The 18833-nt window shown below is 50.6% G+C and overlaps 1 protein-coding gene across 7 annotated transcripts in view; it reads right to left on the bottom strand.

Annotated features, from left to right (window-relative positions):
• Positions 1 to 18833, bottom strand: part of Capzb (capping actin protein of muscle Z-line subunit beta) — a 100005-nt gene that overhangs the window by 64641 nt on the left and 16531 nt on the right. For 2 of the 7 annotated variants that reach the window (XM_006239172.5, XM_039109680.2), the window contains exon 2: positions 12354 to 12425. The exons of the other annotated variants lie outside the window; for them this stretch is intronic. In XM_006239172.5, coding sequence (XP_006239234.1) covers positions 12354 to 12425 — 72 coding nt within the window. The remainder of the gene's footprint in view (positions 1 to 12353; positions 12426 to 18833) is intronic. 7 annotated transcript variants of the gene reach the window in all.

Raw genomic sequence — 18833 nt, 5'->3', positions numbered from 1 at the left:
CTCCTAACCTGACCCCCCAGAGAACAAGTGTTTGGATGGCCAACAAATGCTCGGCTCTGTGTAGAGCCCCCAGACAGAGAATCCATCCATCCATCCATCCATCCATCCATCCATCCATCCATCCATCCCCCATCCATCCACCCCCCATCCATCCATCCATCCCCCATCCATCCATCCATCCATCCCCCATCCATCCATCCATCCCCCATCCATCCACCCACCAGTATTGTTCTCACTTCCCACCACCTCCCAGGGCAGGAGAGGGACCGAGGCACATGGCTCCAAGGTCATTCTCCTCATCTGAAGGTCCGTGGGAATGCTACGGAAACCCTTGTCACAGTTCTGCCGGTGGAATAACTGCTTCGGGAGAGCTGGAGAAGTGGGGAGTGCAGGCCCCACATGACACAGGGGACAGGCAGGTGTTATGATTATCCTAGTGACCCTACTGCACTCTGAAAACATGCACAGCTCTGTGCTTGAGGTGGGTGCTCAGGCAGGAAGTGGGGTACCCCTGTGCACCTCAGTAATGCGATGCTCCCTGCAGCTTTGGGAAGGAAGACTGTAATGAAAAAATCCTATTAGGAAAGGAACCAAAGATAGCCAGAACATGCTGAAGGAAAAGAGGATGTTTCCCAGGATGACCCCCTAGTCTTCCCACACTGACGTCTCTTGCGTCTACGTGGCAGGGGTGTGAACTGTTTCCCATGAGATTCTTTACAGGGTCTGTGGACCATGTCAGAGCCTGTGTCTGCACCTCGGCTCTGGAACTTAGGAGTGGTCACAGGACATAGGTGTCAGGCTTGCGTCCCCAGCAAGGGCTGACCCAGGGAGGCCTTCGTGGCCCTCAGCAAGGTTTGCTCACTTTCTTCTCGCTTCCCTTGTGGCCTTTGGCGAGGAACGTGGCTGAGCTCATTCTCACAGGAGGATTAATTCCAGGGCAAGGGGCAGTGTAGGAATCCATTTCTAATCAATGATGGAAAACAGCTGTGCTCTTCAGCCAGATTTGTTCTTGTGTGAGTTCCCTCCAAGACCATGCACTTTCGCTGAGGTATGGAGCAGAGAAGCCAGTCCTCAACAGCGTCAGTGGGCCCACAGGAGCCTGCTGGCCTCAACTGTCCACCTGAGATGAACACAACTCAGGAAACGAGGTGAAGGCCTCCATGGATGGGCACCACAGTTTTAAAAGCATCACAGATACCCATTCCTGTAAAACACAGCCAGACATACTTGGAATGGAATGGGAAAAGCCTGTAGCAGGCAGCAGGAATTTTGAGTTAAGATATTTGTTTCTTAAAGAATCACAGTTTCTTGGGGAGTTTAGTCACTCCAGAGTCCTCTCCTTACACAACCCCAAAGCACTGGCCGCTCCTGCCGCTGCTGATAGTTACCCTGGGAACATCCCTTCTGATGGGCAGCCTGCTCACGAAGCACTGGCCGTTTGATAGTACTTCCTCCTACCAACGGTTCTCTCCTGCCTGCCAGACCCAAGTCCAGGCCACTCCAGTTCTTTGCCACACAGCATTCTCTAAGACCTAAAGACCTGAAGCAGAGCTGTCAACTCCCGTCAGCTGCTGTTCCCAGTGCCACCTACATTCCATGCACAACAGATTCGGGACACTTGCTGGGCTTACTGTGTGCCACTTAGCATGTTCCTGACAGGCTTGGCCCTTAGAAGTAAGTGTGTGTGAGTGTACTCGTGTGTGTGTACATGCACATGCAGGAAGAGGTCAGAGGACCTTGGTTACTGGTCTCCTTTTGTTTGTCACTGCACGAGGTCAGCTGGCCTGCAAGCTCCAGGGGACTCTCATCTCCATCTCTCATCTACCTCATCTATCTCATCACAGGATTACAGATGTGTGCTACAGATGTGTCCTCATGATTCTGTGGCAAGAGCACTCTGCACTAGCGCCCCAGCCCATGTGTGTGTTTGCGGAAGAATGAGGTCCTAACCAGAACTTCGGCTGCGGTTCTTCCAGCCTCACTCCCAAGTTTAGTCCAGACGCGAAGCCCAGAAGATAAGGCCAGGGCACATCCAGGGGCGGGAGCATGGGAGGGGGACAAGGAGTGCAACGACTCCTGCCATGGCTAAAGGAAAATACACACGCATTACTGACTGGTTCAGTGAGCTGCCTAGAAAGCACGTGGGGAACACTCATGCAGGAGGCACATTAGTAAAAGAGACCTTTGTGATCAATGGGCATCAGAAATGGACGCTGGCACGGATGATGTGACAGCAATCAAACATCTCTCCTGAAATCCAACCCTCGCAGCTCCCTCCACTCTTTCTTTACAGTGAGAAGGTGAATCTGAGTCCAGACCAACTGCTCAGAAGACAACCTGGGATTCTCAGCAAGGGGATGTATCCGCTCCACCGCTTCCTCTACTGCATCCCAAAGCTGGTCTACGACGCTAAAAATCACATTTTCAAGGCCAGAGGTGGTGACACACCTTCCATCCCAACACTCAGGCCAGCCAGAGCTATAGTGAGCTCCTGCCTCAAAACAAAACAAACAAAAATCCACAACACTTTCAAAGACAATGGAATCAGAGAACACTGTAGAGACAAGCAGAGCTGAAAGCAACAACTGGGTCCACAGCTATGACTCCTGTGTGTCCTGCCTGCCCGGCTTGTGTCCCAACCAGAGCACCCAGGGAAGGGACTCACAGCACCTGGCAGCCTGAACACACCAGGAGTCTGCTCAGACACCCTGCTTCCAAGTAAGGGTGGAGGGCACGCAGGACCACTGCACTGAACTGACGCACAGCTTTGCGCTCGCCCAGGCTGGGGCCAAAGAGGAGTCTCAATGGCAGACAAGGAAGAGCCTGCTGACAGGGTGAGGGTACAGAGTGGGCAGAAAGCACTCATTCCACATCACTCCCTGAGCAACTTGCACAGCGGATGGCAAGGTAGCATGGCAAACGACTGCCATTGCCAAGACCATAAAACTACAGGGGCCACTTCACCTGCTCCCGAGGCGCCTTGGAAACAAATAAAAACAAAGGAAGCCTAAACTAAACATTTTGGACATGGCACTGGATCACTGTAGTACCAGGCACTGTTAGGTACTTCTAAGTTAGGGAAACAAACTGCCAAGGGCCAAACTGCTGTCCAGACGGCAAGGTTTCGTGACAGTGCACTGGCTCTTATGCCAGGCTTCACAGCTCCGTTCTCTTTTCTCCTAGTACCTCAGCCCCTCATAACAGATCCGCCTCCTGGGATCTGGATTTTATGACTAGATGAAATTCAGGCAAGATAGCTACAGAGTAGTTTTGTGACTAGGTTTCACATTAGGAAGAAAAACAATTTAAGGGGATGGACATAAACCCTGTGACTCAGGAATCCATAAAGACCTATAAGAGGCTCTGACATAAACCATGTTCACTTCAGCAGCATTTCTAACAGCCCAAAGGGAAGGCAACCTTGACTGTACGTTATGGTACAGCGATATCATAAGACACTGCAACCTGCAATTTAACAGAAGACATTAGATGACGCTGTTGCAAAAAAAAAAAATATATATATATATATATATATATGGTTTTATACTCCATAAAGAGTAATTCTGAGTGATCTATCCCTCAACATGGTTCCTCTGTGTAGCCCAGGCTGGCCTTGAAAATGATCCTCCTGCTTCAGCTTCCCAGTGCACCACCAAGCCTAGCAATTCTCTCTCTCTCTCTCTCTCTTTTTTTTTCTTTGAACTTTCCATAAGTAAAGTACAAGTTCACCCAGTTACCAATTTTTCCTGATTGTCTGTGTGGAAGGATGGACAATGTGGTCCGTAAAACATCATACATTGCAAAAAAGGGGGAGGGCAACCTCCCACCCCCAAGATCCCTTTATTCACACCAAAGGGAACAGCCAGTAGGACAGCCTGGTCCCTTGTAAATGTGTTCTGATAAATAGGGTATGGTTCGCTGATAGAGCATTTGCCTAACATTCACGAGGTCCTAGGTTCAATTCTTAGCTCCACAAATGCTACTAACTTCTTTAAAGACTCTGTGGTCCATCTATATGAAATGACCAGCGAGTGGTTGCCTGGAGCAGGGTGGGAACAGAGATGGCAAGGGAAGCATTCTAAGATTAGGCTGTGGTCATGGTCATACAACTCTATATAATCACTAAAACTTTACAGAACTGCATTATACAACGAATGCTGGGAATTTTCATTTGAAAGAATGAGAGAAAAAAGAAAACAAAACCATAACCCCCACACTAGAGGCAGAAACGGTGGTGGCTTTGAGCAAGGCAGCCCTGATTAGTCTGTTGCCACAAGAACAGGGCAGGGACATGCAGTACACCAGGGGGAGGCTCACCAGATCCCCAGGTCAGCTCCAATAGGCACATGGCTTGGGAGAAGGCTGGCACGACAGGACCTGCAAGGTTCACGTGCCTAAGTGCTATGCACAACTTGGGCAGGACACATTGTGCACAGAGAACTGAAAACTCTTGGCTCTCCCTCAACAGGAAGTGTAAAGCTACAGGGTCAAGATGTGCTGGGGATGCTGTGTGGGGATGCTGTGGAAGTGCTCCAGTAAAGTGGAGGAAATGGGTGAAAATGAAAATGGAGATGACAGTGTGTGCTGAGGAAGCGAGGAGATATTAATGCATTACATGGAGAGCTTGGTGACTAGAGGCTACACAGGCTGGCTGCCTGCACAACTCTCTCAGGAAGTATCTTGCAATTAAGCGTCAAATGCTATTAGAACATTCTTTTTCTTCTATACCCTACTCAAAGGTGGCACTGGACAGAGGTTAGCTGCCCCTGCTGTGCAAACACGGAGACCAGTCTGCCACCACAAGCAGGTGACTGGGCCTCTGCAACCATTACTAGGGCTGCGGTGTCAATACTCAGATGTGTATGCATGGGTGAGCGGAGAGCTAAACGTAACGTGTTAACCCTGACTGAGAGTGCCTCTTCACGGGAGGGAAGATGGCATTCTCTCCTCCTCTTACACATTTCAATCCCAAGTGTTTTATAGCAGAACTTCTCAGACTCTCCAACTCTACAGCCCATCTGTCAACTGGGTCTTCTCAACTTGAGGGGCTTTATTTCCTCCAGGCACATTCTTTTCTTTGTTTGAGGTGGGCTCTCTGGGTAGCCCTGACTATCCTGGAACTCATTCTGTGCACCAGGTTGGCCTCAAACTCAGAGATCTGCCTGCTTCTGCCTCCCAAATGCCAGGATTAAGGGCGAGCATCTCACATCTAGCTCAGACACACCTGAAGAGGGCATCGGATCCCATTACAGATGGTTGTGAGCCACCATGTAGTTGCTGGGAATTGAACCCTGGTCCTCAGGAAGAACAGAGTATGTCTGTGTATCATCTGTGTGCAGTGCCCAAGGACATCAGAAGAAGGAGCTGGGAACCGAACCTGGGTCCTCTGGAATAGTAGCTAGTGCTCTTAACTGCTAAGCTATCTCTCCAGAGTCCAGACATAAAAATCTAACACTGAATATGTATGTGTTCCACAAAAGCACAAACTCACCGTCCCAAACATAACAACTGCCACACTGATGACTACAGTGTTCCCCATCCCAGCCCTCATGAGAAAACTTTACTGTGAGCACTGACAACGTTTGCAAACTTCAGTGTGAAGAAATGCATTTAAAGTGTGGCCAGGATGCCACACAACATTAGACCTTGCCAGTGAGGCCGAGGGGAGCAGGGAGCACAGAACTTTCCATGGATCTTCTTCCAAGTGTTGTGTGGATGCCGTGGCACAGCCACGTGACCTCAGTTGACAAGCACATGCCCCCAAGCCCAGGGCCAGGTCTCTGTTTACAAATCTCACTCAGAACTGTCCCGGAAGCTGGAAAGCCAACACACTGCTTTGTCACATCAATGACTATCAGTAGTTCAGCAGGGTGCTTAAGAGCCTAGGTGAAATGCCCGATTCCTCCCCAAAAACAAACAAACAGATTTAATCACCTGCTTTCTCACTCTGACCGCCATCCATCCTGTGTTCTAAGTAATCTTCAGCGTAGCAGAAGGCAGAGGGCTGAGAACTCAAAGCTCTGAATTCTACTTTCCAGTTCTAGAGACAGAAATTCATATAGTGCCTCCCCCAGCCCCTTTAATCCACAAAGCTCAGAGAAAATCTCCCACCCTGCTTCCTGTTCGAATCACGAGTCAGACCTGTTCTTTCCACTGTGTGGACCAAAGAATGGTGCAGTGTCCCACCTTCCCTCATCCATGACAATGCCCAGCATCCCCACTGCACTGCTCTTGACCCTGCCTGATGACTTTACTTCCCAATGTGGCAACAAGCTGTTGCCCAACCACCATGTTTCCTAGGGAGGCTTTGCAGCAATGGATGTCGACGACTTGCACCAACTTGGCTCTTTAGTTTTCCTCCCAGTTCCTTTGCTTTGGTCATGGTTGCTCTGACCCTGGTAGCCATTTGGTCCCCTGCTGCTCTTCTCCCACAAGACCTGGGGTGCACATCACCATGCTCTGGCTCTGCCTAGTCCTGGACCACGCTGGCATTCCAGGAAACAAGGCAATGGGAGGTGGAAAGAGACCACTGGCCATGGCCCCGGGCTGCCCTGCCAGCCTGCCTGCACCCATCTGGCTCCCATCTGACCCACGCAGCTGGCCAGGTGGTTTTCATTTGCAGATGAAACCCCAGCGGCTCTGTGGCCACAGAAATGCCTGACCTCAGAGTCTCTGGGAGGCTGACACGCACAGACCATACTTGTGTGTCACTGAGCAGGGCTAAAAGGTCACACTCCACAGTTGGAAGCCTGAAGGCTACAAGAACAAAGTGGGAGCTCTTGGACATTCTGATGACAGCCAGCAAAGGAAGGGACTAGGATTGGGGCTGAGAAATAGTGACCAAGTCCTTCATGCCTGTCTCAAACTAAAAATGCCTCTGGGTTGTATGCCAGCACGCTCATGGCAGGAGAAGCTAGTCTCTTCCAAAGGACCAACAACAGCACAGTACAAAAGAGAAGCACTGGAGTTTTTCCTAAAGAAAGCATAGTTGAGCCACTGCTGAGATGGCTCAGGGGTAAGGCCACATGCTGCTAAGCCTGACTGACGTGAGTTGGAGCCCCAAGACCCACATGATAGAAGAGTCAACTTCTATAAACCGTCCTCTGACCTCCGTGTGTCAGTTATGCATATCCACATACTTTTGTAAAAAGCACACTATACATCCATGACTGTGCCATTCTATAGGAAGAGACGCAGACAGGATTTTCCGCAGGTCAGGTGCATCCTGGGCACTGCATGGGTGAGCTCATTCAACCGGTCTAATAGTTATTTTTATCATTTTTAAAAAGGTTGATTGATTGATTATAAGTACACTATAGCTGTCTTCAGACACACCAGAAGAGGGCATCGGATCCCATTACAGATGGTTGTGAGCCACATGTGGTTGCTGGGAATTGAACTCAGGACCTCTGGAAGAACAGCCAATGCTCTTAACCACTGAGCTGTCTCTCCAGCCCAGTTATAAATTGTCTTGTAGCAGCACTTCCATTTCAGAGGAGAGGTGACTGAGGCAGAGATGCTAACTACGAACTTGCCAAACTTTACAGCTCGTACCTGGTAGGGCTGGGATGGACTCTCATCCCAGAATCACAATGTTAACTACCCTGCCCTGCCCTACTATCTGCAACTGTTCTTTATCGAAAACAGTACACACACACACACACACACACACACACACACACACACCACACACCACACACACACACACACACACACACACACACACACACACACACACACACACACACACAGCCACCAAGATAAAAAATAAAAAGACCAGAGAAACACCCTATAACACATGCCTTGCCCAGGCTGGGGCTTGAGGCAGGGTTTATCTTCTTTGTGGTACATTGCTAAGTCTGTAACTTCTCTACAACTATAAAAGCAGGGCACGACCACAACATTCATCTTTTAAGACCTTAACCAGCATGCAGTTCTGCTACTGGCATTCAGGCCAGTTGGTCATGAGACCAGGGCTGGTTTGGTAAGACTCCCAAATTACTTAACTCACTTCCTCCCCCTCAGGCACTGAGTGGGAACGCCTTGGCTGAAACTCAGCAGCCCAAGAGGATTAGGGGCAGAAGGGCACACTGGCTATCATGGCATCCTTTCCAGGGAGTCCTAAACATGAGTCTTCACAATAGAAGCTACCTCCGGGCCCACTCCAGATGATACACTAAGTCAAAGGAATAGAGGCTGGGGACTTTCGTGGAGTCACAAGGCCTGTCAAAGACTGAACCCATGAGATTCAAATGCGGCTTGCCCAACACCCCAGACCCATTGCCAGCCTACTGCCTGTGCAAGCTGCAGGGGGGGACAGGCAGGACAGGAAGAAAGGATGCAGTTCCCATCCACGTGCCCTACAGGCTCACAAACCTCTCCAACTCTGCCGGAACAAGCCAGAGTCACCAGTGTCTCAGCTCACACTCTAAACAGTTTAACTTTTAGCACTTAAGTTAGGAGGGAAAAAAAATCATTCTCTCTCTCTCTCTCTCTCTCTCTCTCTCTCTCTCTCTGTGTGTGTGTGTGTGTGTGTGTGTGTGTGTGTAAGCTTTATGTTTATGTATATGAGTGTTTTGCCTGGTACCGGAGGAGTCGTAAGGCAGTGGATTCCCTGGAACTGGAATTAGAAGCAGTTGTGGGCCCGAGGCTGCACAAGACAAGGGCTCTGCCTAAGTTAGACATGGCCTGGCTGTGTAGCCCAGGCTAATCTCTAACTTTAGTGCCTCATGTTCTCAGTCTCCAGAGCTGGGATTCCAATCATGCTCTACCACACCCAGCTCCGAATTTCCTGTTTTATTGTGGTCAGAAAGCCTAAAGGATCCACCTCTTCGAAGGGAGAGTGTCCAACACACCACTCTGCCTGAGGGCCCAGCTACAGCAGAACGCCAAGGCCTTTTCACCTGCTCAATTCCAGTCTGATCAACTCCAGGCAGGAGAGACGGGGCCACCCCAACAAAGCCCAGAAGAGTAAAGGCAATGATGTCACTGTGCTATGGGTGGCAATCTTGACAACCGAGAGACAATGTCCCTGTTCAAGGCAGTACCAGCGCACCTGCAAACAGGTGCCTTAAGAGACTGACATGGAACACCACAGCTTGCTGTGGCCTGCCTTAAGAAACCAGACCACAGGCTGGTGAGATGGCTCGGCAGGTTAGAGTACTCACTAGCCTCAACGCCTGCCCCAGGTCCCTGGAACCTGCAACGGAAGCAGAGAACTGCTTCCCCAGCTTGCCTTCTGACTAAAAGCTGCACACATGGCACATCCTGCACTCACGAGGAAGGGCAGGAACCAAACGAGCATCCTGGCCTCTTCGCGCTGGGCCTCACCCAGCTCACCTTTGAAATTCCCTGACAGTTCACTGTGGGGCCCCTCCGTGTGTGCTATGCAGCGTGTTTGCAGGAGCCGAACGCAAAAGGCCCCCTGAGCTGCTCTTCGGCAGTGCAGGCCAAGAGCCCACAGAGACCGTCATGGGGAACTCTCTCTGCCCGGATGAGAAAACAGAATCCAGGAGGGCGAAGCTGGCACAGGAGTCCTGGGAGGAAGACCCTGACTCATCCTTTCACACTTGGAGGCTGATGTTCAGACTGCTATTAGAAAATCTCGTGTCCCTAAAGAAGGGAAAGGTGGTGTGAGGGAAAGGCACCTTGAGGAAGGCATCGAGCTGCAGAAATGAACACAGCGCTTGTTTTGGACAGGCCCCAGTGACATGCCCGCCGATGTTTGCCTCTGCGATGGCAGAAAGATGTTTGTCATTGGTAAGAATCGTCTGTGGTGTTACATGACTCACTCCTGCCTGCGGGGGCTGCTCTCATCTGAAGCCGAGGAGAAACTGCTGAATTACCAAGCTTGCAAAAGTTATCACTGACCAATAGATACTCAACTCTGCAGGGCCACCAGCCTCGGGGAGGGCTGTGGTTGTTCTCTTGTTACCACCAGCTGTTTCTGCTTTGCTGAAAGGCCTGGAGGACACCATCCAACTCAGCATGCTGGGTGGTGGAGGGGAGCTGTTCAGGATTTGTTTGGGTTTCAGTCCCAGGGACAGGACTCAAGGGTGTTGGGGCCAAGGGCAGAAGCAGGAGAGGCAAAGAAAGGGAAGACTATGAAAGGCAGCAGGAGAAACCACAGGCAGACATCATACAAGACTCCCAGAGGGAAAATGAGTGCTCCCATGACTGACAAATGCATGTGCTTCCCTAGGATGGAGCTCACAGAGCCAAGTGCAGAATTGTGACACCACCTGCGTGTCCTGCCCCTCAGTGGCCAGGCCCCCAACAGGCTTGGGTCTGCGCTCTCTGGGTTAGCTAAATGGTGGCCCTGGGACCAGTCAGTGACAAGGCTCAGACTCCAGGGCAGACAACGGGTCTCCAGACCATCTCGTTCCTGTGGCTTCTCATCTCTGATGATTGGAAAGGGCCATTTCCTCAACACATGTATACTAAAAACAGACTTGACATTGGTTGTCCTCAACTGAGTGATTGCACTGCAAACATTAGTGGGTATTCATTAAGCATTTACTATGTCCCAGTTATAGCACTAGAAAGCACCCGAATTATTAGTCTAATTGTTTTGTTATTTTCCTTCATCTTCAATCGGTTGACCAGGGACCACGGCCATCTCCTGATGGAGCCACACCTGACCCAGCTCCCTACTTCCACACATCTTGGCCAGAGCAAGCTTCCTAAGACTCAAAGTTGGCTGGCTCTCAGTGCTGATGAGCTTCAAGGGCTCCTGGGAAAAAGAAAAACCTGCCCTTGTCTCAGAGGCCTAGGAGGGCCTGGCCTGCCCCCTCACCATCTGCCTGGGATTCCCTCACTGAGCTCTTTGCTGTTCTGCATGCCAAATCCCTTCTGCCCAGACAGCAGTTTCCACAGCTAGCCTACAGCTCATCCCATGCTGAAGCCACTGTGACCGGACTTGACTTTCCTGTGCACGGTGCCCTCTGAGCCATGAGCACAGGCAGTGCCTAGATGGTGTGCAGTGCCCCAAGAAGGTGAGCACAGCACAAGGAAAGACGGACACTTAGGGAAGGGAATGGAAGGGCCAGAGGGACTGGCAGCAGCTCCCAAGCAACTACAGGCACCCTAGTGAGGACAGGAACCTGGTCAAACCAAGGGGCACAGAGAGGCAGTTAATGCTCTTCTAAGGGTGTCCATCCAAGAGAAAAAGCAAAGGGACCTAAGAATCGAGGGGCTGAGGGCACAGAGCTCACAGTGTGAGAGCGCACGCTTGCAGCCATGAAGCTCTCTGCTTTGAGGTGGGAGGGAGGCAAGTGCCCCGAGTATACTGAAAACACAGGAGGAGCATCTGGTACTTTCTAAAGCACTCAGCGCCAACAAGAGAACTGGTTCTTATTTTTCCCACCTATACAACTTCCCCTGGAATCCTAACTTCCTGGCTTGGAAGATACTTAGATGGACTGTGTGCTGGCCATGACAGTATCCCTGGAATGTACGTTGGCCAGCGCTCTGGAAGGACCAAGATGAGCACATGGCTATTCTGTTCTCCTTGTTTCCATTCATCAAGGTGAAGGACATCATCCAGAATGACCATTAGCCCCGAAGCCTGTACCGTGAACAGGGTGCCAAGTTGGGAAAATGGGTGTGGTCACCAGGACAGGGGGATACCCTGGCCCCTGTGATGTATGAAAGGTCAGAAGCAACAACTTGGCAGCATTCTCCTCACTACCAAAGGCGTCAGTTACACTAGAGAGTTCTCTCTCTTCCAGGAAAGGGTTCGAACTCACCCTGCCAAAACAGGGCAGTGGGCAGACACAGGCGCAGATGTGACCACTGGTGCCAGTGAGACATCTTTGCACTTAGAACTAACACTACATGATGTCATTAGTGTTGCTCGTTTCACATGTAGATAGATGTATACACAGAGGTCATGGGGCAACTCTACAGCACCAGGTCTCTCCTCCCAGCTTTACATGGGTTCTCGGTGGCCAGACTTGCTCAGCAAGAGCCTCCACCCCCCCGAGTCACCTTCCCAGCCCCAAGTGCATGATTAAAAGAACAAAACGCAACGCGACACAACATGACTCTGGGTATTAATAAAACCCTAGGAGAAGACAGATGGAAACCCAGAGCACGGCCAGCTGTCCTACTGCAAACTTACAAACCAAAGCAGCGCCTCTCTGGTTTCGTGCAGGGACTGCTTTCCTACGACAGTGGCCTCATAGCTCCCTGGTAGGAGTGCCTGCCTAGGACGGACCTGGGTTCAAGCCCAGGAAGAAAGGGGGTTGGGGGAGTAGGACCCTAGTCTCAGGCTCTTTATCACAGGCACTTAATCTGTAAGTGCACTCCCACGGGCAGGCTGCAGACCCACCGTCCTCCTGCCCGTCTCTTACAGAGTTCATTTCAGACCGTCCGTCTTGCCACGTGAAGCCCTCAGACTGTTCCACTTGGTTGATGCACATGGTCTATTTGGGGAAAGGAGAGAGAGGAGTCTGAAGCCAGAGCCACTCAGAACCTGGCACTCTGTGAGACAACACAAAACCACAGAAACCACACTGAGAGGCAAGGAGGCCGAGGCGGAGCCTCAGCACGGTTTCAGCAAGGGGCATGCTGGCATGTGCCACCACTCCTCCAGGTCATGGGACAACACTGATGACAGCCACACTCATGTCAACAGGACCTTCTGCAGGATTTCCAGCAGCATCAGCAGGGGCCCCAGGACACTACTGCGGGGTGGACTGAGGGATGAATGCAGGCCCAAGAGCTAGGCAGGTACCAAGTCTGGCTTTTTAACCCATCCCATCCCAGCAAGGGGAAAGCAGCCATTCTAGCCAAGTCTTGTTGGACTTAAAGCATGGTAGGAGAGTCATGGAAACCAAAGGGGATGAGAACCACTCCCAAAGGGAGGGCACTGTGCATAACTCATGAACTCTTTATTTATTAATTTCCTGAGGCTTCTGGCTAATTAGGCCCTCAGCCATACTGTAATGGATCAAATTTCAACTGAATATAAAAACAATTGGAAGTGGAAGACACCATGGAAATCACAGAGGACTCTGGGGACGGCAGCAGGGCCCACAGCACTTCCTTCCAGCCTTTACCCCTCCTAACAAGGCAGCTCCAATTCCCCATCCAGTGGCACGCAGAGGGGGCTGTGCAATCCACTGCATACACTCGGGGCCCTCTCCGCCAGCCACATTTGAAGCATATAACACGTGGCTCAACGGTGGGAAGCAACATTGAGGACAGCCAGTAAGTACAGTAGATTAAATACATCCTGCCAACCAAAACTGAGGAGTATTTACTGCTTATGGAGCCAGAAGCTAAGAGAAACACCCAGTGTGGACAAGGAGGCAGCAGCCTGACACACACCTGGGGTTCTATGAACTGACGTGACACTTTCAAAACCTTCCTGATGGCATTAAGAGTTGTGAAAGGGGGGCTGGGGATTTAGCTCAGTGGTAGAGCGCTTACCTAGGAAGCGCAAGGCCCTGGGTTCGGTCCCCAGCTCCGAAAAAAAAAAAAAAAGAACCAAAAAATAAATAAATAAAAATAAAAAACAAAAGAGTTGTGAAAGGGGACTGGTGAGGTGGCTCAGTGGTTAGGAGCACTTGCTGCTCTTGCAGAGGGCTGGGATTCGGTTCCCAGCACCCACATGGAGCTCACAACTGCATGTTGACTTCAGATCCAGGGGATCGTGACACCCTGTTTGGAGGGCCCTGTGCACCCAAATGTCACACATAAATACCTGACAATACCTCTCTGACAGTGGGAAGGACCTTCTCAGTTACACCTTTATATGCTGCTCATGAACAATCAGTACTGCTTTTGCCCGAGAAACTTCAATTGCAGTACGTTTGAGAGAAAATGAGAAACCCACTTTGAAATAGTTCTTAAACTTCCTGTCTTCTCGTCTCCCAGCCCCTCCCTGACAGTTCCTAAGGTATAAACGTTCTGCTCTACAAATACCGGTAAAGGGTTGAGGGGAAGAAATGGCTCCGCCTGGACTCCTAGCTGGACTGAACACTGACTGAGCGGTGTGGACATTGGCTAATGAGGAGCCCTGTTCCTGCCCAGGGCCATCTGCATCCGAAGGCCCATTAAGGAGCCCCACCTACAATGCCCTTGTATCTCTACTTGTACGTCCAGGCCTGCATCTGCACGCCTCGCTGGCCCACAGGAACCAACTATTCATGTCTGGGAAGCTGAGCCAAGAGCAGTGGGGTCAGGCATTTCGCTTTCTCCTCAACCCCCCCAGAAAAGCTACCAGCATCGTGAGCCTTGTGCAAGGATGCGCTACAAGGCAGCAGTGCTTGCCTTCCCGCACCCACTCCTAGGGGTCCTGGCATGGCACAGTAGCCACAGGACCTGCTGGGAGATGAGGAAGTGAATCTTCACAGGCTCAGAGAGGGCAAGACACTTGGGAGAGGTAGCAGAGTCAACTTTCTAACTCCGAGCCAGCAATCCAGCCTCACAGAGGATGAAAGCCTTTGGGACAGGCAGGCACCAGAGAATACTGACAGCCAGTTCTGTCTCTTCTCTCTCCCCACCCATTCCCAAGAACTGTTGGCAGAAGCCCAGCCTCCCCAGCCTGTGCTGAGCAGCGCCCCCCAGAGGGCACTGCAGTGGAAGCCGGCTTGCAGTGGATGATTAAGATGAGGCCTAGAGAGGGCTTGTGCAGACACCTGCCTGGTCATTCCTAAATCCTAAACCACAAGAACACTGCCTCCAACCTCAGCAGGCGAAAAGAAAACAAGCCGTGAACATACTTTTAACGCTGGAGTTTCAAACGTGGAGCAAACAGCGTCTATTTTTCAACTGGCAACTGCAGTTGCACAGACAGACTCAGTGGGGATGAGCCTTGCACTAACTGGCAAGCCAGGAAGGACTCTGAACGCTACAATTAACCAGTAGCATAAGGATAAGCAAATTATTTAACCTCCCTGAATCTCAATCGTTTCATCTATAAAATTAGAATAGCAGCGCCTCACTGGGATGGATGAGCGGAAGGAAACTGACCTATGGCACTCAAACAAACGAGTACTCACTTCCTGTCCGCTGCTCTCTTAGGCACAAGCAATAACAGGGCAATCAATAAGCATGACTATGACCACTGGTCCCGCTAGGGACACAGCCATTAGAATGACATATAAAAGGGGACTTTTAAAAGCCCTTATAGTCCAAGACTTCAATTACACACAGGGAAACTGAGGCCTGAGGAGGGTGAGGACAATGGATTCTTTCTGACTTTCCAACAGGGCACTTACCAGGGGCCTGAGCAAGGAGGCAATTACAAGTGTACGAGGTTACACAAGTTACAAGTTACTAGGCTAAAAATCTACACGGGGGTGAGGGGAAGTGCTTATTTATGTCATCTGCTTTAAAACAACTGAAAACAGACAGTTTACCGGACACAGTCGTCTGTGCTATAACCTCAGCTTCTAACAGAGTGAAGCAGGAGCCACAACACTGTGAGACTTGCCTCTCAATGGACCGAATACCAAGTGAGCCTAGCGGGATGAGAAAGGCGGGCCTGGGGGGCAAGCACTACTACTAAGGAAGCTCTTGTCTCCCTGTAAATAAGCACAGTGTGTCACTCTTCAAGCCTGGCTTACCATTACTTTTAACAAGGATGAATTTTCTAAGTGTATGAGTGTTTTGGTCAAATGTATGTCTATGCACATATGCGCAGTGCCCAAAAGGGCCAGAAGAGGGTGCCAGATCCTCTGAAACTGTAGGATGGTAGTTATGGGCCACCATGTGGTTGCTGGGACTCCAGCTGTGGTCCTCTGGAAGAGCAGCCAGGGCTCTTACCTGCTGGATCATCTCTAGCACCAAGGGTGTGATTTCTTAGAAACTGGTAAGCAAGTCAAGTTCCTTCATATGTAAACTCTCATGTCAAAACTCTCTCCTATGACGCCAAGGCCAGTATAGCATCAGCTCCACCTGCAGTTTGTCGAGCCAAGGCCTGGTTACACAGAACCCAACCCAGGAAGCAAGTCCTTGATGCCACAAATGACAGCCTCCAAGACCAAGGTCACCCCATCCTGGGGGTGACAGACTCTATCTTCCAGAGATGCTGCAGGGGAAGATTCTGAGTGATTTTACCAGGAATGCTTGAGAACACAAATCTTAGCCTGGCCTGGACATTATCCAGAGTAGCCAGGGCACACCTACGAGCACTGATACCCAGTCTTAGGAGGTGGAGCGGGGAAGACTTAGGGATTCAAGTTCCCCTCCATTATATTGTGAGTCTGAGGGCAGCTCTTGAGATGCTGAAAGCAGGAGATCCTTCTGTGTCTCCCGTCGAGCAGCAGCAGCCGCCATAATACCAACTCTTGCTTCTGGACTTCCCAGCCTCCAGAACCGAGAAGTTCTACTGTTTATAAATTATCCAGTCTAAGGTATTTTGCTACAGGAGCCCAAACGAACTAGAATAATGTACTGATTTTTGAGACGTAGCTGTGGAGCGCTCTCTCTCTCTCTCTCTCTCTCTCTCTCTCTCTCTCTCTGTGTGTGTGTGTGTGTGTGTGTGTATGTGTACACAGTGGGGGACCAAGTTGGATTCAACCACAATCAAATGTGGGGAAAACAAAACACCTATTTCCTCTGCTCCTGGAATTCAGCACTCCCTGTCCTGACCTTCAGGCACCGCCACAGACAAGAGCAGATAGCACTTATTGAGCACTTACTGTGTCTCAGGGCTGCTCTGTGACCCATGCTCCCTCATTACTGAGACTGCAGGCCTGACTACCTGCTAGGTAAGGCACAGGCTTTCCCTGCTTCACCGCATGACTGGCCATAATGGGGAGGAGGCAGTCCAGGGCACTAAGCCCAAAGATGCAAAACTCAAAGAAAAGGGGACAGGATTCAAATGCAGACAGCATGGCTTGAGAGCCAAGGCTCACACATTCAAGAACAGTCTTATTGCTGGGGCAGAGAAAACACTAGCCACACCCATCCAGACCTGGGGATGTGTGGAGGAAACATCAGCCATGAAGACAGATCTGTGCTCCTGGCCCCCAGTGGTTCGAAGGAAGGGACAGAGAGTTGGGAGTCGGGACCCTGCCTAGAGGGGAGCACTGAGAGCCACCTGGGAGGAAGAAGTGCACACAAAGACACTTAGTTCCTCCTTCCGTTATGAGCAAACGAGTTAACTGCACACAGAGGTCATCATTCTGTGTTCCCTTACCACCAGAGTGTCCTCCACGGAAACAAGGTGACGAGAGTTACCCTTGAATGACATCTTGCAACTCTTTAAAGATTTATTCATTTGGGGTTGGGGATTTAGCTCAGTGGTAGAGCACTTGCCTAGGAAGCACAAGGCCCTGGGTTCAGTCCCCAGCTCCGAAAAAAAGACCAAAAAAAAAAAAAGATTTATTCATTTATTACATATAAGTACACTGTAGCTGTCTTCAGACACACCAGAAGAGGGCATCGGATCTCTTTACAGATGGTTGTGAGCCACCATGTGGTTGCTGGGAATTGAACTCAGGACCTCTGGAAGAGTAGTCGGGTGCTCTTAACCGCTGAGCCATCTCTCCAGCCCCATCTTGCAACTCTTGAGGGACCCCAGTGCCCTTATATCCAAGATGCAGAATGAGGCGTGGCCATAGAGGAGGATGCTTCAACCTTACACACACAGCGCATGGGCCTCAGGTCCTCACACGGTGCCCTTGTTACCCCACAGTACTTCTGGGGACACTACCCAGAAGACATGGGGTCTGAGGAGGTTCATGGCAGGAATGCTGAGTGAGTGGGGCTTGACCATCACTGCTGTTCTTCTGAACAATAATCTAACAGGGGCATCACACTGCCATTTTATGGATGATCTGCTTTAGGAATGGAGCGAATGAAAGTAGATTTAAAGAAAAACATCAGATGATGATAAAGGGGCACATAAGCCCAGCAAGCATAGAGTTGGAGGCTGGCCAGGCAGAAAAACACACCCCTATCACATTCAGTGTGCTCCAGCAGCAGCTAAGGCAAAACCAGAAACGAGAAATGAGAAGCCACAGAGGAGCTGAGCCTTGCAGTAACAGGACTGGTCCAGAGAACACTGGACAGACACACCCTGCCTCCTTCCCTTCCCAAGCTTGCCTAGCAACCATCTCCACCCCTTATACATGCTCAGACCCAAAAGCTCAAACACCACCCATCAACCAAGTCAGGGGACCCATTTCTGAGTCCTAACTGCCCTGACTGCGTCCCAGGCACTGTGGTGAAGGCCCCCTCTAGCGAGCATCCATCCAACTCCTTGCCTCCGTGACAGATGACACAGCTCCTTTCTAGCCTGCTATGCTTCCTTTACCTCCCATACAGTGAGGCCAGAAGTTCTCCTCAAATATTCTGGTTCAGAGAGCCCAAATCACCAGACTGTTTTGGTTTGAAACAAATTTGGGTTCATGAAGCACCCCTCATTACACACCCCACATCTGTTTGCACACCCATATCAGATGCTGGGATGAAGCCTGAATCCACGGAGTAGGGATCAGCAGAGCACCAGGAGCCCTCCTAACCACCCACTCTATCCCACCAAGAATGGAGTCTTCATCTAAAACCATTCTGGATACCCATGGCCCCAGCATTCCCAGAGGAGCCAGACCAACTCTGAAGCACACGCCTCTCAAGGCAAGAAGAAAGTGGGCCGTACTCACTCACTGGAAAATGTCCAGTAGTTACAGGGATTAGACTTCTCCTCGAAAAGACAAGATGAAGTGTGTGGAAGAGCAGAGCAGTGGTTCGGGCCTGCAACCCACGCTCCGGGAAGCTGAGACGAGACAGAACTCTAGGACAGCCTGAGGTACAAAAGCAAGTCTCAAAACAACACGACAGGTGGGAGCGATGGCTCACTGCTTAAGGGCACTTGCTAC

Source organism: Rattus norvegicus, chromosome 5 (assembly GCF_036323735.1).
Source record: "Rattus norvegicus strain BN/NHsdMcwi chromosome 5, GRCr8, whole genome shotgun sequence".
NCBI classification, from domain to species: domain Eukaryota; kingdom Metazoa; phylum Chordata; class Mammalia; order Rodentia; family Muridae; genus Rattus; species Rattus norvegicus.
The sequence above is the reverse complement of the archived record's forward strand: the minus strand, read 5'-3'. Positions and strand labels throughout refer to the sequence as shown.